This window comes from Phoca vitulina, unplaced genomic scaffold (assembly GCF_004348235.1).
Source record: "Phoca vitulina isolate PV1807 unplaced genomic scaffold, GSC_HSeal_1.0 scaffold7, whole genome shotgun sequence".
NCBI classification, from domain to species: Eukaryota; Metazoa; Chordata; class Mammalia; order Carnivora; family Phocidae; genus Phoca; species Phoca vitulina.
The window spans coordinates 40,709,719-40,729,299 of record NW_022589710.1 but is presented as its reverse complement, the minus strand read 5'-3'; the positions used below and the strand labels follow the sequence as shown (position 1 = coordinate 40,729,299).

General features: G+C 55.7%; 1 protein-coding gene and 1 pseudogene across 2 annotated transcripts in view; one reads left to right on the top strand and one right to left on the bottom strand.

The window, feature by feature from the left end:
* The window catches only part of PLEKHD1 (pleckstrin homology and coiled-coil domain containing D1), a 30,603-nt gene extending 11,721 nt beyond the window's left edge, over nt 1–18,882 (bottom strand). For both annotated transcript variants that reach the window (XM_032405410.1, XM_032405411.1), the window contains exons 1-6: nt 18,672–18,882; nt 6,230–6,323; nt 5,795–5,884; nt 5,488–5,564; nt 4,528–4,619; nt 3,465–3,517 (exon numbers count right to left, since the gene is read on the bottom strand). In XM_032405410.1, coding sequence (XP_032261301.1) covers nt 3,465–3,517; nt 4,528–4,619; nt 5,488–5,564; nt 5,795–5,884; nt 6,230–6,323; nt 18,672–18,820 — 555 coding nt within the window. In that variant the 5' untranslated portion in view covers nt 18,821–18,882. The remainder of the gene's footprint in view (nt 1–3,464; nt 3,518–4,527; nt 4,620–5,487; nt 5,565–5,794; nt 5,885–6,229; nt 6,324–18,671) is intronic.
* Nucleotides 8,324–9,955, top strand: LOC116633103 (annotated as a pseudogene).
* Nucleotides 18,883–19,581: the final 699 nt, after the last annotated feature.

Genomic DNA, 19,581 nt, shown 5'->3' with positions numbered 1-19,581 from the left:
AGGGCAGAGGCAGAGGGAGAGAGAGAGAGAATCTCAACTAGACTCCATGCTGAGCGTAGAGCCTGACACGGGGCTCGATCTCACGATCCTGAGATCATGATCTGAGCCCAAACCAAGAGTTGGATGCTTCACCGACTAAGCCACCCAGGTTCCCCTACAATAATATATATTTTTAAAGACTGAAGAAAAATACCAAAATATTGGCAACAGTTGTCTGTCAATTGTGGGATTGAGGATAACGTTTGTTTTCCGGGTATTCTACAAAGAGCACGATTTTTACTGTTAATAAAAAGGTTTCATGTTAACAAGGACAAAGAAAGAGAATCTTCTTCCTGGTTGCTCACTTCTTTTCCACCTTTCATTTTACCTGTGTGACTTTTAACTAAAACTGATGCCTGAGAAGACTGATGACAGCAGAATCTATAAACTCGGAGCATCCAGAACCTTCTGTTCCTGCAGCCAAGATGGTCTGAGCACTTGTAGCAACCCTGCCATTGGTTGAGGTCAGCTAAGACCTGCAGACGCTAACGCCTCTCTCCACGGTCTAGTGCTTGTTTCTCCGACTCCTGGGCCTGACCTAAGTTGCAGGAGTACAGGGTTGGAAAGAAGTCACCCAAAGGCAAATTCCAGCTCAACGAAAGGAAGAGCTTTCAAACAATAGAGCAATAAGGCAAAGAACAACTCCAGAGGTTGTGAGTTACCCATGACAGACTCAGAATATCATCCATCAGGGAGGTGAACAAAGAGCCTCACCTTGAAGTGGGAGGTTCTTTCCAACACCCAGCGTCTGTGTTCTGACCAGGAGCAGCCTGGGTGACAAGATGCCTGCCTAACGGGCCTTGGACATTTCTAATTTCCCATGCGCCTGCTCACATGCAAGGCTGAGCTCTCAAGAGTTCAGCCAGCAAAGGAAAGGTAGGCAGGCTGCCCTCCTCCAGGGGATGAGAGAGATGAGGTCACAGGGGGCCAGGGACATTTGAGGGACCTGCACCCAAGGAAGGGCATGGCCTCCTGGCCCCAGGGCAGATGAGCCCAGGCAGGCTCCCCTGTACTCTCTGCTCATGCATCTAGAGTCCCAGGGCCTTCCTTCCCCATGGAGGATGTCGTGGCCCCACCACTGCTCGGAGCACATCTGCATGGGCCTTGCCCATCCACAAAGCACTCTGTTCCTTCTAGTCATCAAGCCTCACGGCGACCTAGGTGCTAAGTGGGCATAGCCGTTAACTCTTATCAGAGCATCACAGATAGAGAAACTGAGGCCCGGAAAGGTTAGCTTGCCCAAGGCCACACAGTCAGTGATGGAGCTGAGACTCCAATCTGAGTCTCCTGGTTCCAGAGTCCGAGTCTGCCGTTAGGCCAGGCTGCCTCTTAAAGACCAGTATCTTCATCTTCTCACTGGGCCCTACCAGATGCCTTCCTAAAGTGGCCCAAGGCACGCCCAGACCACCTCTGTGTCTCACAGTGGAGATAGGAAAGGCACAGGGGACAGGCAGCCCCATTGCATGGAGGAGCAAGTTAGGGCCCCTGTGAGTTTCGCTCCTCCGAACCTTTCCCTTTCGCCCGCCCACGGCACCCTTGGCCGTGGGAATCGGCTGGGCCCGAGTGAGTCGCATTCCCATCTTGGGCCACAAAACCAGGGCGTTCACAGCTGACAGGCCCCGCTCCTTCAACATGCTAAGGCTTTAAGTGAGGCCTGCGTGCAGTGGGTCTCCACTGTCCTCATTTCCTGCCTAAAGACCTAGATAGAGTGTCTAAATTTTCCTCCGGCTGACAGCTGCCCCAGATTTAGCCTCTCTGATGGATAAGTCTGTCTCTCTCGCTGCCGGCGGCTGTGTCCGTCACTCCATCCCTTCCTCTGGCTTCCTCAATTACCTGTCTTAAGTTGCTGACAACGCACCAGAAGTCTCGCTTCTCAAAATGACAGAACTGTGTGCAGAAAATGCCAGCACTCTCTTGCAGGACCTGGATGACACCAGAGAGACAGGGAGGCCCACACACCACCGGGTGGGAGAAGGCTCAGCGCTGTCATGGTGCCAATCCTCAAATCCACGCAATCCTAATACAAATCCTCAATGGCTTTGGGGTTTTGTTTTTTGTTTGTTTTTTCCTATTGTTGTGAATCGACAAAGTGAGCCTGAAGTCCAGCTGGAAGGGTAAGTGGGCAAGAATATCAGATATAATTTTGGAAGGAGAAAAATGAGGCTGGATTGTCCTACTGGATTAAAATCAAGATGTAATGTGAAATTATAAGAATCAAAAATGCTCACTCACTGAGTCATCCCTCATTTATCAAGCCCTCATCCGGGGCCAGCTGCTGTGCCGGGCCCTGGGAATGTTCGGGCTGCTGCAGGGACACGATGCTTCCTGACCGCAGGGTCCGTCTCAGAGCCCAGTGAAGGGCGGTCGGGAAAGGTGCTTAGCGAGAGAAAAGTCACAGAGGCAGGCACTGAGCCGAGGCTGACGGGCCCAGCCCTATAAGGACAAGGAACAGCAACGGGGCAAAGAGCAGTGGACTGAGTCAGGCTCTCCCGTGTGCGCGCCAGCCACTCTGCAGTTTGAGGCCTCAGGCAGCTCATGTGCAGGATGGGCCCATAATTCATAACAAGCTGATCATGATACTAACAAACACAGATATTCACTCAGCACGTCCTATGTGCCAAGCAATTTATATGTAATATCTCATGTAATCTTCACAGCATCCTAGTAAGATGGGTTCCATCATCTCCATTTTTCACATAAGAATATTGATGTTCAGAGAGGGTAGGTAACTTGTCCAAGGTTACACAGCTAGAAGTGGGGAAGCTCAAACACAGACATAGGCAGCCCGGCTCCAAGTCTGCACTGCTAAGCACTACCTGACTCTGCCCTTCAGGGGTGCTGATGCCCCTTCGGGACAGGCAAGGCCCAACGCTGCATAGAGATTCCAAATGAAGTGGACTTCAGGGGCTCCCTACCCTCAGACGAGGCCAGGGTCTCCTTTTCCCTACAAGCTGCCCCAGGCTAATGCTTGGCCTTTTTGGAACTTACATTGTGTCACTTAGAGAAGGAAGGAAACCCTGAAATCATCCAGCCCACTCACCCTGATGGTGCAGAAGCCCCTCTCTAGATAACAGAGGCCACCCCTGCCTCCCGTGAAGATCACCAGTGACAAGCAGCTCATTGCTTACTGATGTAGCTTATACAATTTGGGGATGGCTTTCTCTAGAACGTGGTCACCTACGTTTTTTACTTTTGTCCCTGGGGATTGGCAAGAAGAAATACAAGTTGGCAAGTCCCAAGCACTGTCACCTCATGGCCTCTCTGCTCTACCTGGCTGACTTTCCAGTGAGTTCTCTGGGTGCTTTGCTCCCTTACATGATTCCTGAATGCCAGAAATACAGGCCACACGCCGTGGCTGCTAAGGGGCGCCCGGAGCGGGAGGTGCTGGGGACGAGCAGCAGTGCTGAGCACCTTGGTGCGCCTACCTCTCTCTGCTCCCTCTGAAGGCAGAGTTCTTCCGTCTCCTCCATCAGTTTGTCTGCAAAGCAAGCACGCACCCTCTCACAGAAAGCTTGCTCCAGCTCCGGCCTGGAGGGGGCAAGTGCCTTCCAGGAACCTCCTTCACGCCCAGGATCTCCCAGGGAAACAGTCAGCCCTGCCATGCCCAGGCCGGCCAGAGGGCTGAGCCAGCTCCTGGGGCTGGAAGCTGCTGTGCCGGCCTCAGCTGCCGCCCTCCTTTCTGCTTGCTTTGTGCATTCACAAGACAAGGATGGCCTCATCTTCAGAAGCTCAGGTAGGTGTCTGCACCCTAGAAGTGCTGTTAATTGTGCTGCTCCCCAGACCACTGCCCCTCTGCACTAGTGTCTGGCGGGTGGGGGAGGGCAGGTCCTGGGGGGACAGGCAGAGCGGAACCAGTGCTGAGGCCCCAAGTGTCTAAGGAGGTGGCAGGGGAGAGGAGCCGAGGTAAAGGATCAAACTCCCAGTCTCACCTTCTTTCCCAACAGAGCATGCTTGCCCGCTAGTCAGGGGCATAGGGTCAGGTGTAAAGCGGGCTGGCAGGTGGGAGTTATTAGGGGCAAATCCAGGACCTGGGGACCCAGGGCAGGATAATATCAACTCCGTTTATGGGGCCCATACTGTGTGCCGACGCAAGGGCTTTCAGGCATGTTCTCATTTCCCCTGACCCCCCTGCCACCTCTAAACGCTAGGGACTATTCTCGTCTCCATTTTAAGGCTGAGGACATCGAGGCTTACCGGGGCTACACTTCCTGGAGACACACAGCTGACAGAGAAGTGGCAAAGCTGTGGCCAGAGCCCAGGCTCCCGGCCACCAGGTCCCCCTGCCTCTGTCATGCCGGCCAAAAGGACACAGCTTACACAGTCAAAGCCTCTAGGCTTCGGGCTGGTCTCTGGCTCCCTGTAGCCCGCCAAGCCCCATCCCAGATTCTCCCCTTCCTGGGCCGTCCGCCAAGCCCCGGCTCTAACCCTTGGCCCCGAAGGGCTTGCTACCTAGGGAACCTCAGCTTCCAGTCCATCCCTCTAGCCAACCTAAATACTCCTGCTTTTCCTTGGCCAACTGCAGCCCCTGGGCCTCCAGGCTTTTGATCATGGCTTCTCCCAGCTGGGCATTCTTCCAAGTCCTGGGGAGGGCGGGCAGATGGGACAGAGAAGAGAAGAAGAAAGAAACACAAAATTGTTACAACAGAAGAGTGGTGGAGAAGGAGACTGCGCATGGTTTGTGCTCGCCCATCCTGTCTCGTCCAGAATCCCAGCCCCATTCACTCCGGCACCCTTGGCTCTGGGCATGCCACCAGCATCGATCGGTTACAATCCCTGGAGGCTGGCCCGGGCTGCAAAGTGGGCCACGGCGGACGGGGCCAGCAGCACTTGTGGAGCAGGGAAGAGATTGCTTCCCAGGCTGCCTTCCACACCACTGTAGGCCACTCCTGGGCACAAGGCCTGGTGGCCGCGCGCTCACTATTATTTGTTGAACTGAAAGCATGACCCAACTTGAACAGGCAGGTGCCAGGACAGGGGTTTACGTATAAACGGACCGTGCTGGGCTGGCGGTTTCCATGAGCTGGACTCTGATTTACAAAGCACCAGCTCCCGTCTGCGCTAGGATTCACTGTGGGCCTGGGGAAGTGAGATGGGTGTCGGGAGGCAGCCGAATCCCCCTAGCAATGCTGGATTTGCTCCCAAGAGTTAGAGACAAGTGGTGTCCACGTCTGCCACCTGTGACTCCAGACAGGCCAAGCTCGCTGTGCTCAAAGCCCACTTAGCAGACCCCTCACAGATGCTCTAAATCTGGCCTGGCCTTTCTTCCCCACCCTAACCAACGTACACAGCGCTGTTTTCAAGGAGGCCCAGCCATTTTTCTCCCCACTCTGCCCTTTCTTGGTGTCCTCAGTGCCCACCAGGATCCAGCAGAGCGGCAAGGAGATCAGGGTGAACCCAGCCCATGACCATTCCCTCTCTGGACCTGCCCCCCCGCCTCTGAGCACTTACACCTTCCCGGATTCCTGCAGCATCTCCAGCCACTGGGTCTGCTCAAACTCGGACTCGGCAGCCAGCAAGATGTTGCCCTGCCAGGAAGAAGAGTCCCAGGTGTTCCTGAGAGGAGGCCACTCCCGGGATGTCAGAGGCCGTCCACAGGGCCCTCCAGGCCCAGCTCTGCTCCTCCATCACACATCCCTAGGACACTGAACCCTCCCAAGCCAGGCCGCTGGAGGGGCTGCCCCCAGGGAGCCTGGAGGTCCCGCAGAGAGGCTGGTCTGCCCTGCCGAGTCCAGGCTGAGGGGAGAGCTTTACTCACATGGAAGTCCTGGTGGGAGATTTTCATGGCATAGGGCATGCTGGGTTCTTCCTTGGCCTCCACCAGGCAGCCTCCCAGGGGGATGACGCCCTGGGAAAAAACCAGAACAGGCAGCCCCCACCCCACCCAGGTCACTCAAGGCCTCTGGGAGCCCTCAGCCAAAGCCAGGTCCTGCCAAGGGCCTCAAGTTGGGAGCCAGACCAGAACCAACTCCCAGAAGGAAGAGGAAGGGCTGGGGCAGGCTCTGGGGCACAGGAGGGTGGGGGCCCAGCCCAGGAGAGGCAGGGAGTCTTGTGTCCCAGGAAAGATTTGTTCTCCAGACTCTCTGCTAGACCAGAGCAAGAAAAGACACGGTCTTCTACCCTTACAGGATACCCTCCCCCATTGTCCCCATGAGGCCCTCCCCACTGTGGCCCTGAGGGGAGGCTGCCTCACCTTAGGATGTATATTGAAGTATTTATTGCTTTCAAAGTTCTTTTTTTCGCTCTCAGAGTAGTAAAGAAGAAAGCTCTCTTTGATGATGAAAAACCTAGAGTGGGTGGTGGGGAAGAAGGGGCAACCAGGAGGGAAGGGGTGAGGTTTCTTGGGACAATAAGAAGGCCTTGGAGGTCCTGCACTCACATGGAGAGCCCATGGGGACACCAGCTCATGACTCATCCTCACCAGCTCACATTCCCCATCTGGGCAAAGACCTCAGCTGGACAGCCACCTGCTGCCTTAGGCAGCCTGACCCTCGTGCTGGTGGGCAGCGGAAGTGGGAAGCCCACGACGGGCCTCCGGGTCTGGCCAACTCCATCCTGCCACACGGGCACCCTCAGCACAGGAGGGCACCTGTAGTCCTTCCCCTCTAGTATCTTCACCCCCTTGAGCCATAGCTCCAGTCCCGTAGGGTCTACCGCAGGAGCGGGGTGGGGCGGGTGGGGGAGGAGGGAAGGAAGAAAGTTTTCCTCATTTCTGCCTCTCAGCCTCTCTGCTCTAGGAGAACACAGAGCCTAGGGAGGACTCCCTCCTCACTAAGAGACTGTGCAAGATTCCAAGATGGATCTTCTGACAAGCAATCATGAAACTGGCAATTGGATGGAATGTGGCTACCAGGCTGGTGAGGCCAGGCCCGCCGCCTACATGTGACACCTGCATTCCCTTTTGTCTGAGAGCTCCATGGCCTCCTTCTGGGACCACATCGAACTCAGGATTCCTGGGAACTTGACGCTTCCTGGTTGTTGTGCAGCCAACCGCCTGGTGCCAACATGCGGAGCCCTTGGACCCACTCCGGGGACTCTCATAGGACTAATGATTGGAGCCGACCAGAATAGGACACCAAGTACCCTCCAGGACAAGATCCAACCAGGCCTCAAAGCCCTGAGGCTCAGGGACACCCAGAATGGCTGGCTTCTCGCTCCCAGGGCCCAGGATCGGGGGAGCTGGAAGCAGTGGGTGCTGGAGCCCGGCTCAGGTAGGCTGGCGACCGTGGGCCGTGTGACTCTCCCCTCTGCTCTGCGTTCGGTAGCATCGTGTTGGTAGCTTGATACAAGTCACAGTGGGAGCACTTACACCCTGAAAACCATCAAATGCTACAAACAGGGCTCCACCCAACACTCCCCCCCCCCCCCCCCCCCCCCCCCCCCCGAGAGAGCCGATTGTTAGCCATTTACCAGCGCACTACTGGTTGGAAGCCCACTCTTGTGAGGGTTTCAAAAAATTGCTGGGGGCACCATGAAGTCAGTGACTCTCTGAAGATCCACCAGCCACATGATCTTTCCTCAGGCCACAGCTGCGGGGGAGGGTCCCCGGGACTGCCCACAACTGCCACCTCACCTCCCCCAGGAAAGAGAAGCTCAGCTTTGTCCTGTGGTGTGAGCCCCAGGCCAACCCTTGTGCTTTATTTGCACCGACCCTCTTGGCCCAGCCGATACCGAATGGAGCTGTGGACATCCTGCTAATGCCCTCCTCCCCCAGGCCTCTCTGCCCCTGAGAGAGGAAAGGACACTTAAATACCACTCTCTGCAGAGATGCAGGGACATTCTGGGCCCTCCAGCACCTGACCCCTGCCCATCTTCTCGGCTTTCCCACCGCTCCTGCCCTGCAGCCTCTCTGTCCGAGCCAACACTGACCTCACCACCCCCCCCCCACTACATTTTGCACAGTCCTGCAAAGGAGGTTGTGCAGTCCTCCCTGAAAAGCCCTGCCTGTTGCATTTCATCTGGCTGCACCCTTCCTTGGTGACCAGCCCAGCCCACAGTGCCATCCGAGCTCCTCCTGCCCTTGCTGACTGGGCCGTGCGCTTGGCACTTAGCACCAATATGCCCATGTGTTCATCTTGTCCTGAGGGGATGCTGGGCTCCTGGGGGGCAGGCCCCTGCCCTCTCTGATCCACAGGCCAAGGGAGATGTCCCCTGCCCGTTTTAAAGAAACTTTGCAGAGTAGTTAAGAACACAGGCTTTGGCCACATGATCACACTGAGCTAGTACCCGGGCCTGGAATCGGGCCGCAACCTGAGCCACACCTGCCGCCTGCCACCGCCTCTGGACCATGGACCCCCGCAAAGTGAGCGAGCTTCGGGCCTTCGTGAAAATATGTAAGCAGGATCCGAGCGTTCTGCACACCGAGGAAATGCGCTTCCTATGGGAGTGGGTGGAGAGCACTGGGGGTAAAATACCACCTGCCACTCATAAAACTAAATCAGAAGACAATATCAAGGAAGAAAAAACAGATAGATAGTAAGAAGGCGGAGGAAAACATAAAGACAGACGAACAATCAAGTGAGGAACGTGATCTAGAAATTGACAATGAAGGTGTGATTGAACCAGATACTGATGCCCCTCAAGAAATGGGAGATGAAAATGTAGAGATAACCAAGGAAATGATGGATCAGGCAAATGATAAAAAAGTGGCTGTCATTGATGCCCTAAATGATGGTGAACTAAAAAGCCCCCTTGACGTGTTCACAGATGCCATCAAACTGAATCCTCGCTTGGCCAGTCTGTCTGCCGAGAGAGCCAGTGTCTTCATCAAATTACAGAAGCCAAATGCTGCCATTCGAGACTGTGACAGAACTATTGAAATAAATCCTGATTCAGCTCAGCCTTATAAGTGGCGAGGGAAAGCACACAGACTTCTGGGCCGTTGGGAAGAAGCAGCACATGATCTTGCCCTTGCTTGTAAACTGGATTACGATGAAGATGTTAGTGCAGTGCTGAAAGAAGTTCAACCGAGGGCCCAGAAACTGAACATCAGAGAAAGTATGAGCGAAAACGTGAAGAGCGAGAGATCAAAGAAAGAATAGAAAGGGTTGGGCGCCTGGGTGGCTCAGTCGGTTACGCGTCTGCCTTCGGCTCAGGTCATGATCCCAGGGTCCTGGGATCGAGCCCCACATCGGGCTCCCTGCTCGGCGGGAAGTCTGCTTCTCCCTTTCCCACTCCCCCTGCTTGTGTTCCCTCTTTCTCTGTTGAAAAATAAATAAAATCTTTAAAAAAAAAAAAAAAGGGTTAAGAAGGCTCGGGAAGAACATGAGAGAGCCCAAAGGGAGGAAGAAGCCAGATGACAATCAGGAGCTCAGTATGGCTCTTTCCCAGGTGGCTTTCCTGGGGGAATGCCTGGTAATTTTCCTGGAGGAATGCCTGGAATGGCAGGGGGGATGCCTGGAATGGCAGGAATGCCTGGGCTCAATGAAATTCTTAGTGATCCAGAGGTTCTCGCAGCCATGCAGGATCCAGAAGTTAGGGTGGCCTTCCAGGATGTGGCCCAGAACCCAGCGAATATGTCAAAATATCAGAGCAACCCAAAGGTTATGAATCTCATCAGTAAATTGTCAGCCAAATTTGGAGGTCAAGCATAATGCCCTTCTGACAAATAAAGCCCTTGCTGAAGGAAAAGCAACGATACCTAATGGATGTCACAATAATACAAACCAGTGTACCTCTGACCTTCTCATGAAGAAAGCTGGGGTGCTGTGAAGAGAATCCCTACCCCTCTGCCCCACATGCAACTGGAACATTCTATAGTGGTTTGCCATTAGGGTATTCATTCAGATAATGTTTTCCTACTAGGAATTACAAACTTTAAACACTTTTTAAACCTTAAAAATATTTAAAAACATATTAAAAGGGTGTGTTAGTCCCTACATTTTTCTTTACTAATCATTTCAGTTTTTTTCCTTTAGATTAATTGGGCAAGGAAGATACTTCAGTGTGGAAGATTTATTGCTCAGTTTGAGTGAAATAAAGGTTTATTAGTGGGAGGCAAATATAGGAAAAAAAAAAAAAACACAGGCTTTGACATCAGATAGACCTGCCATTTTCCAGCTGGGGGACTGTAGCTCACCTCTCTGAGCATCAGTTTATTTACCTGTAGAATGGGGATGATAACACCTACCTCAGAACAGTTGAACAGTTTAAGAGGCTATTTACCCCGTCTCTGGTATTTTGTTATGGGAGCCTAACAAAGACAAATAGCTTCTTGCATTTCTGACACTTCTGGAGTCCCCTCCACACTGAGGGTAAAGCATTGTGCCAGGGACTTAGTTGGGGAGGAGAGGTAACAGGCAGATGATCACTGGACACAATGAGCAGGGAGACAACAGGGGCCCTGGAGTCGAACAATCCCCACCCCTCAAGACATGGTCTCAGGCAAGCTCCCAGCCTTGCTGAGCCTCCCTTTCAAAGCTTCTCTATAAAATGACGGGTGCAAATATCTCTCTCTTGGGGCTGCTGTGAAGATTCATTGCTGAGCTCCTGTTGTGTACCAGGCACTGTTCTCGGTGCTAGGGAGAGAACGGTGGGCAAGAGAGACACATATTCCCGTCCCCATAGAGCTTATACTTGAGTGAGTGTGTGGCATGGCAAGGCGGACAGTAAATAAATAAGATTTATTTATTACCAGATGCTAATAAATGCTAGGGGGAAAATAAAGCAGGATAAGTAAGGGGGTGGGCGGGGGGGGTTGCTATTAAACACGGTGGTCAGGGAGAGCCTGATTATGAAGGTGACATTTGAGAAGATGCTCCCGGCACAGGAGCCCCAGGGGCAAAGGCCCTGAGAAGCGTGCCGGGCTCTGGAAGGAACTGCGAGGCTTGCAGCATCGCTGCAGCAGGACCCGATAATAGGGCACATGAAGGGCCGACACACCATGCATGCCAAGCCCAACCTCGTCCCATTGGTGCTCAGCTGGGTTTGGGGGGGGAGTGAAGGTCAAGGGAGAGGAGCCTGAACCTGGGAGCATGAACCTGGAGGAGGAGGGCGACTCCCCAGCTGGCACGGATGAGTACTGCCCAAAAAAGGGCACATTTGGCCAGCACACTTCCAGGTCCCAAGGAGCCACCTTTACTCATAAACGTGTCTCAGTGACAGCCCCCTGCTCCAGCTGATGATGCTCAGCCTCCTCTCAGCAGGTGGGGGCCCAGGACCTGAGTGCCCCTGCACAGAAGGACACTTCTTCCTGTCCCTTTCTTCAAAATCCCCTTGCTCCCTGACACTCTCATTCTGACTGCAAGCCAGGGGCATCTCCTTCTGTGCCCTGCGGAGTTGGCGGGCTATGCCAGGGCTGGAGACGATCCCCAGTATTTAGCTGTTCTCATGTGTTGGCTCCCCTGCTGAGTGTTGTAAGTGTACCCGAGTATTTGATCGATGTCACAATCCTGGAAGGCAGGACTTTTGTTCCCACTTTACGGATGAGGAAACTGAGGCCTAGAGGTGAAATAACGTGTGCAAAGTCACACAGCTAGGGCAGAGGTGGGGCTGGGATTGGAACCCGCAGACCACAGTCCCTGCTCTTACTTCCCACACCACCCCGCCTTCGGAGCCGCTTCCATTCATGCCAGCATCGGGCAGGGAACCACCAGGCCAGAGGCAGGAGGCACCGAGGCTGGGGAGCCACGGGTCAGAGCTCTGCCACTTACCAGCTGTGTGGCCAGGGCAAGTCACCTGATCTCTCCAGGCCTCAGGTCCAAGTGTGACTGAGGACAATAATAGTAGCTACATCTCTTAGGGTTGTTGGGATGAGTAAATGAGTTTGTTCACATAAAGACGTAGCATATTGTGACACATGGTAAATATTCAATAAACGCTTACTTTTATTACTGCTGTTATTATTTATTATGATCAGGTTCAGTGTCTGCGGCAGCCTGCCCTAGCCTCCGTTCCCATTGGCCCTCCCCTAGCTCCTACTGGCAGCAGGCCTGGGCTCCAGCCCAGCCGGCCAGCCCCTGTCCTCCAAGCACCAGGCACCTCCCTCCTGTCTGAAGCCCACCCTTCCATCCCGGGCCAACTTCAGGCCTGGGAGGAGCTTTGTAGCCCCAGGCCTCTCATCATCAGCCCCACTAGTCACCCCACTAGGCCGGGGAGGGGGCAGCCCAGAGCATGTGGGTGAGGGGAGGGGTCTGTTAAGGCCACGGCCTCCTCTCTCAGGCCTAAAGGATGGTATTCTGCACGTCCAGCTGAAGGAGCATTTGCAAGGTGCCAGGACGCTCACTTTGGTAAGTGTTTCATTGGCATTATCTTTATAAATCTCTCACAGTGACTCTAAGAGATGGAGGTATGTGTGGTTCTGGATCCTGGTGAGTTAACGGAGGCACACGGAGATTAAGAAGCGAGTGAGTGGCGGACTTGGAAGTCGGCTCGGTCCGCTGACACAGCTCACGTTCTCGACTGCTGTGCTCTGTGATGCCCAGTCCTCCTCATCACTACGCCTGACCATCGTGGTCCCTCCTGGTCCCTCCTGCCCTGCAATGACTGTTTGTCTTCCTAGTACTCATCCCGGCAGAGTGACGGCAAGCTCCCGGTCAGCTCAGGTCAGGGAGCATTAAGGAATCACCAGGTATGTCCAAGTCCTCAGTGCGGCTCTGGGGCTTGATGACTCCCTGCCCTCGAGGAGCTTAGAGGCAGATACAGGAGAGATGGGGTAGAAATCAATCCTTTAAAAAATAGTTAATGCTTATCGAGCTTCTCCTTTGTGCCAGGCAACATCATTACGTGCGTTAACTCGCTCCTCACGTGATCAAGGTGAGGTACCTGGAGTGCCGAGAAGTTAAGTAATATGCCCTAGCTCACACAGCTGGTAGGAGGGGAGCCGGGATGATTAGAAAGCACCAGGTGTCCCGTACGTTGCAAACACCGGCGTATCCTGGAACACTGTACAGCACGCGGCTGAAGGCTGACGCTGCAAGTTCTATGAGGTACGAGAAGAGTGAGGACCGGGAGGAGTGATGGTTTAGGTGTCCAGCCAAGGGGATTCTCTGAGAGGAGGTGACAACTGAGCAGGATTTTGAAGGATGAATAATAGTATCTCAGGAATCTGGGAGCAAGCCAAAGGGGAAGATGCGTTCCAGACAGAAGGAATAGCACATGTAAAGAATCATGTGTTCCAGGTTATCAAAACATGTCTGATATTACCGGCAGAGGAGTGGAGAAAAGGGATAGGCAGTGGTGTGGGGGAGGGGCGGTAGGGGGCGAGTGAAGGTCAAAGAGAGAAGCAGGGACCAGAGCAGGGTGAGGCTGCTTCTTGCTGATGAGCGCAGCTGCCGGCTTAGGTGACGGGGTGGACACTGCTGCCATCCAACACGAACAAGGGAACTCGGGAGGGGTTTCCTAAGCTTTGCCTCCACCTTTTACTCCCCTCCTTGGTGCTCTAAATGCAACGAGGGCTCGGCCAGAGCCTGATGGCCAGCACTGGCCTCATGATCAATCCCGCTGGAATCGAGAGAACAGGCAGCATGCTTAGACCCACAGGTACCTTCGAAGTTGGGCAGGTCCTGTTTAAGAAAGGGATCCACTCTGCTGAGCTCCTTACTCTCTGGAGAGGCAAAAGCCAAGTTTGGGAGTCGGGGTCAGAAAGGGCCTTGGAGCATGGAGCGAGAGAAAGTTGGAGTCAGGGGAAATTCGCCGTGGGGAGGAGGGTTGATGGGAGAGTGCAGAGGAGAGAGAAGATGTGCAAGTCTGCGTCCTACAGTGTCAAGAACCAGTGGTGAACAATCCCGCCTCCGGGGACGGCAAGACGGGGTATCTGGAAGGCTTGGGAAAACAGGAGCCAGCATTCAATGAGGCAGTGTTCACACTTCTGTGATTTAAATGCCTCTTCCGCCATTTTCATTGCCAAACCTTCTCTTCAGCATAGCCTACTAGACTCACAAATACCTTGTGTGAGAGGCGGGTGTGTCCCTGTGGCGGTGGGGAAGGGGGACCGGGGAGACGGAGGGATGAGCTGAGTTCTTGCAACGAGGACCACCTACAGCGGACAGCACAGTAATCCATAAACAAGGAAACAAGTTTTCAGAGCCTCTTGAGGATTACCAGAAGCCCTGGTGCAGGTTTGAATTTCCTCAGGACGTGGGATTACACCTTGGGTCAGTTATAACTTACTCTCGAGAGGGCAGCGAGAACCCAGTGGACAGATGAGCTCCCCACGGGTTACACTTCCCAGGAAGGCAGATAGCCAGCCTGGCCACCCCTTCTTCCCCAGGCACAAGCTTCCAGAATAGGACCAGCACCCCTTCTCCCTTCTCCCTGGGCCTCTCAGGCACTGAGAACAGGTGTGTGGGGTTTGGGGCCAGGTAAATCCTAGAGCCGGGGAAGGGCAGCTTGTCAGAAGTGTCCTTTTTTCAGAAGTGACAGAAGGAAGGTAGAAATGACACAGCCCCCAGTGTATGTCCCTTTCTGTTCATGCCGGGTGGCCTGGTAGGCTCAGGGGATGCTCATCCTGGCCTATGTGTGGTGTTAGGTCTGACGTGGGAGGTCAGCAGGAATCCTAGCTGTGAAGGGCACTCCCGATGACAAGCTGGAGTTTATGCAGACATCATCAAGTCCGAGGGACTTTTTACAAATGGTAGTGCAATTCTTCAAGCAACACAGTAAAGACAAGGTTAATATGTAAAACAGAGCAGAGTGCAGAGGCACTGGGTGAAGTGGGTAGAGCCTGAGAGCCCCACTCCGTTGTGGTACAGTCAAGAAACCTCTAGAGTCCTCCATGAGACCCAGCTGAAGAACCACAGTGCGATCCACCTCCATTTTGGCGGCCAGGGAGGTGCGATGCTGCCGGCCTCGGCCTGGCGCACGCAGCTGGTCCCGGCGCTCAGCGCCTGCCTCCGAGCCTAGCTTTGCTTTCCTGCATGGCCAGAGCCACTCTCAAAGGAAGCTGCTCTGTTATTTCCAAGGCCCGAACTGCCTGCTTGTGTCCTGCTTGAGGTCTGACCCCTATTCCTGTGAGACTCATTTTCAAACAGGACGTCAACAGCCATGAGGGCCAGCTCCTGGGCTTGGGGGGGTGAGGGAAGTATGGCTTGTTCGTGTTGTTAACTCACTGCACTTCAGAAGGCTTAGTTGCCCTGAATCATCATATTCCTGCAGTGAAGCCTGAATTAATGAGCGTTATTTCATTGTTTGGCTGTGAGATTATGCCCATCCCCTTAACCTAAGGACTCAGGGCAACCTTGATGCCACCACCTCAAAAGGGGCAGGGGGAACGAACAGAAGGATCTGGGGCGCTCCCTCAGCTGCCACCTGGCCCCTCCCAGCACACTGTCCCGCTGGAAGAAGTCTGAAGAACACAAGTTGATGGTAAGAAGAGTCTGCAGGCACCTTCCAGCTGGGATAAAACAGGCAGTTATGCTCCAGCTGTGCAGAGTTCTGTGTAAGCCAGAAAGTGACACAAATCCCAGGGTCACAAGAGGCTGAGCCTGGTGTGTGGAGGTGACATGCTAGGCTCTTCCCCTCAGCCCTGGGGGACAGCTCGGTGTTGCGATGTCATCTCTGTGAAACAGTACTCGGGGCCACAGATGAAACTCCCAGACCCAAATCCCTGTGGGAAGAAAGTCTCCGAAGATCTTTTTGGTCTGGTGACCACAGATTGATCTTTCCACACCTGGGCAGGATGCCCTGAGATCTGGGAAGTGGGGCTACCATCTCACGGTTCCCCTGGCACTTAGCGGACACTGAATCTTAGCTCCCTGAGGCATGGCCCCACTGGGCAGCTTACATGGGGGGAAGGAGGGCCCAGGAGGAGTGTAGAAGGCTTGGGAAGCAGCAGGAATTGGCTGGGCCCTCCTCATCAGGGGCTCCGGCCTCCGCCTTTGTTCAGAAGGGTCTGGGAGAGGGATTAGAGGCTGGGGAGAGGATTGAACCCTGGGAGAGCTGGCCTGCCTGTGGGACCAGCCCTGCGGCAACTGACCCTGGCTGAGGCTGAGGTGCTCTCGGCGCCTTTCCTCCTTGTCTCTAGGCTGCTGGGTCTTTGCCAACAGCCTCTGCATCTCCACTGCTCACGGACGAGGGAGGACTGAGTCATCAGCCCTACCCTCTAGACACCTCTCCCAGGTTCTCTTCTCTCTTCTAAGTAATGTTTTGATTCCTTTCCCTTTTGGTCGCCCATGGGGAGAAAGTGGATCGTTTCGCTCGAGGGCATCTTCCCACCCCAGGAAGGGCAGGGCTGCTTGGGTGGTATGGTTTGGAGGCACATGCCCTGAGATGGGTCCTGAGCAGAAGAGGTTTTATAGAACCCAGCCGGCCACCGCTGGTTCCATCCTGCCCATCCGTTATTGATGGGGCGTGCGAGCTTTTCCAGCGCCGCCCCCCCCCCCCCCCCCCGCTGCCCCAGCCAGGGCATGGATCGCTCTGCGGAGGCAGGCCTAGGCTGCCCCGTCCCCAAGCCTTCCTGTGGCCGCTAATTAGCTGAAGTCCAGACTCCATTTCACAAATGGGGAACTGGGGCCCAGGGGGCCCTGCCAGGAAGCAAGAGGGGGCTAAGCTTAGCATCATGCCTTCCCCACCCCCAAATGGCGGGTGGGCTGTTAGTTATTTCCTGAACCCCAGGGGAGGGGGACTCTTTGTAAGGTGGCAGCTCCAGAATTCCTATAAAAGAAGGGAACAGAGGTGACAATCTCCTCAGAAGGAGGCTGGAGGACTTGACCTGAAGCTGTATTTGCAGAGCGCACACTGTTCTGAATGAGATTGGATGGTTTTTGGAGTGGCTGTGGGGGCTGCTGATGGAGAGTATGGGGTGGGGGGGGAGCTAAAGCCTCCCAGCCTCTGTTGGCTCCCCCATTGTGCTTTGAGCCGGGAGCCTTTGCCCCTGACACTTCACAGCCCTGAAATCACCTGTGGGTACAGGGCCCGGGGCCCCACCACTGTAGGTAAGGGGCCCTAGGTGATAGACCCTGGGGTTCACAGGCCCCTAGTATTTACTAGGGATGTGGTCAGGTGCAAGTGGCTGGCAAGAAGAGTCCTGGACGACAAGACCCAGACTCAGGCCGAGGACGGCAGGCAGCCAGACCCAGTGGGGCGGGAGCAGTGGCTGCCTGGAGCAGCTGAGGCAGCAGAGAGGGGCGTGGGGGCACTGTGCTAATGGTACTTGAATTTACAAGCAGCCTTCCCCCTCCCCTCCGCCACCAGGGTGCCCTGCTAGAGACCAGGCTCCTCCTGCCCTCAGGAACTGCATCTTAGACAGCCAACCCTGGAAGCCCCTCGCAAGATGCCCTCCACGCTGCCCTAGGCCTCCATTTAGGGGATGAGAGAGAAGTTTAACTTTGGAGGAATGCAAGAAACCTATAGCCCATTCAATCCCAGAGAGAAACCTGGCAGAACCAACAAAGGTAGGTGGAACCAGCTCCGTAAACCGTGAAACACCCTCCATGGATCCTTTTGTTCTATGGTCTTGTAGAAATATTAAATTATTCATCAAAATAGAACATCAGAACCCACCACTGCCACATCTCTGTGATCTGTGGTCCTGGAAGTATCTGAGGCCCTGCTCCAGGACAGACGCAGAGTGGGATGCGAAAGAGCATTTAGACACACTCCTCGTTTCCTGGCAGGGTCACACCTTCAGGGAGAGGCTGGGTCAGGGTCTGAGCTCTATCGACCATTCTAATAGCAAATCTCAGAACTGAGATTGGCTTGAGGGTGGAAACTGTCCAGAAGATGATCCATTGCTCCTGCAGCCAGCACAGGGAGCTTCCTGCAAGCTCAGGGCTGTGAGCCATTCCTCCAATACCTTCCTCCAGTAAGAAGCCCCTTCCTCCAGTACCTTCTGGGCCCCTTTATAAGTGGAAAGTGGCTGCTGCCTGACATCTGGGGAGTCCCCTCTCAGTTGGGGACAGGGAAACTGGCACTGAAAGCCAGGGCTGGGGCTGCTCTGACCCTCTTCAGCACCCCTTCCTACAAATCAACCCCTGGGACAGGACCAATCCATTCCCTCCCCTGCCCCCTCAGCCTCCCCCCATCTCCGCCCCAGCTCAGTCTCTCCTCTCAGGCTTCTGTGCCAGAAGCACTGGAGACTCTTCCCTAAGGCTCAGATTCTTTAAAAATTAGTTCGAGGGACAGTTGGAGGGGTTGCCAACATTATTCCACCAGGGGCGGGCACAGACCCTTCCTGACCCTTCCTCCCTCTCCTGGCCTGAGTCAGAAGCGCCCCGGCGGAGCTAGCACAGGGTGAAGTGGGGGAGACGGGTAGGACACAGGAGACCCCCCCCCCACCTCTAAGCCCGACCCTTGATGCCTGGGAGAGGGGGGCTTGTGGAGATGTTGGAATTGTCCACGGGGCTCCCTCTGCCCGGCAGTCTGGCCCAACCTGACCCAGATGGCGCTTACCACGGCCATGACCTCTTCGGCCCACACCCTACCTCCCCACTCGGACTTAGATGCAATCCATAGAGACTTCCCCACCGCCCCCGGGCCAGTGGTACCACCCCAGCTGGACCAGCGCTCCGACAGAGATAGCCCGGGCCCCGGCTGACATCCACATCTTCCAGGGAGAGCCACGGTAGAGTGAAATAGGGCGAGCCCAAGGTCACAAAGGAAGTCAGAGGCAGGACGGTAAGATAGAGGATGGTACGGGGTTCTTAGGCCCTGGGCTCCCTCCCCAGGCGGTCGTCACCCGGCGCGGGAGGCGCACTCACCGCCGGGACCACTTGGCGGACGGCCTCCCGAAGGGCCGCTTCCACAGCACACCGTAGAGCTGCACTTTGGTGCTGATGTCCAGCGCGTCCGAGTCAGCCTGCTCCAGGGACGGCGAGGGCGACACCGAGTTGGACTTGGACATGAACATCCTGCCTCGGCGGGGCTGCCCCGGGCCGGGCCCACCCACTCCCCGGGGCCGGCACAGACGCGGGGCTCCGGGCGAGGGCGGGCGCGCGGCGGAAGGCTGCGGGGAGACGCCGTCGGGGCGCGTTCCAGCTCGCAGAGACGCGGAGCTGCCCGGGCCGGGACCCGCTGCCCGAAAGCGCGCGGGGCGGGGAGCGCGGCGCCGAGGGGACGCGGGGCGCGCAGCCCGCGGCTGGGACTCGCGGTTGGGGCGGGCCCGGCGGGAACTCCGCGGGGAGGGCGGCTCAGCCTCCAGCCGGCAGCATCTCCCCCAGCTCCCCGCGACAGCCCCAATTCTGGTGGCCCCGATTGGCTGGGAGGGGCAGGTGAGCTAGCTGGAGGCCGACCGCGAGCGCCAATCAGTGCGGGCGCCGGCTCGGAGGGCCGGGCTCCGTGCGCGCGGAAGGTCTCGGCGGGTCGCTCGGCCCGGGAAGCGGCCGCAGCATTTCCCCACCCCCACCCCTGGGGCCCCGCTCTACCCCGCACCCCCGCACCCCCACCCCCGCTTCCCTCTGGCGTGCGGGCAGGGCCTGCCCCGAGACTGGGAACTCGTGTGCTTTGTGAGGGGCTTGGAGTCCCTCCTGCAGACACCGACTCGAGCTGGGTAGAGGAGAGCAAGGAGCGAGGGTTTGGTGTCACACAGGGGCTTGGAACCCCAGCTGAGTCCTCAGGCAGCTCCGAGGAGCTGCGGAGAGCCCTGCTCCTCTCACCTGTAAAGCGGAATGC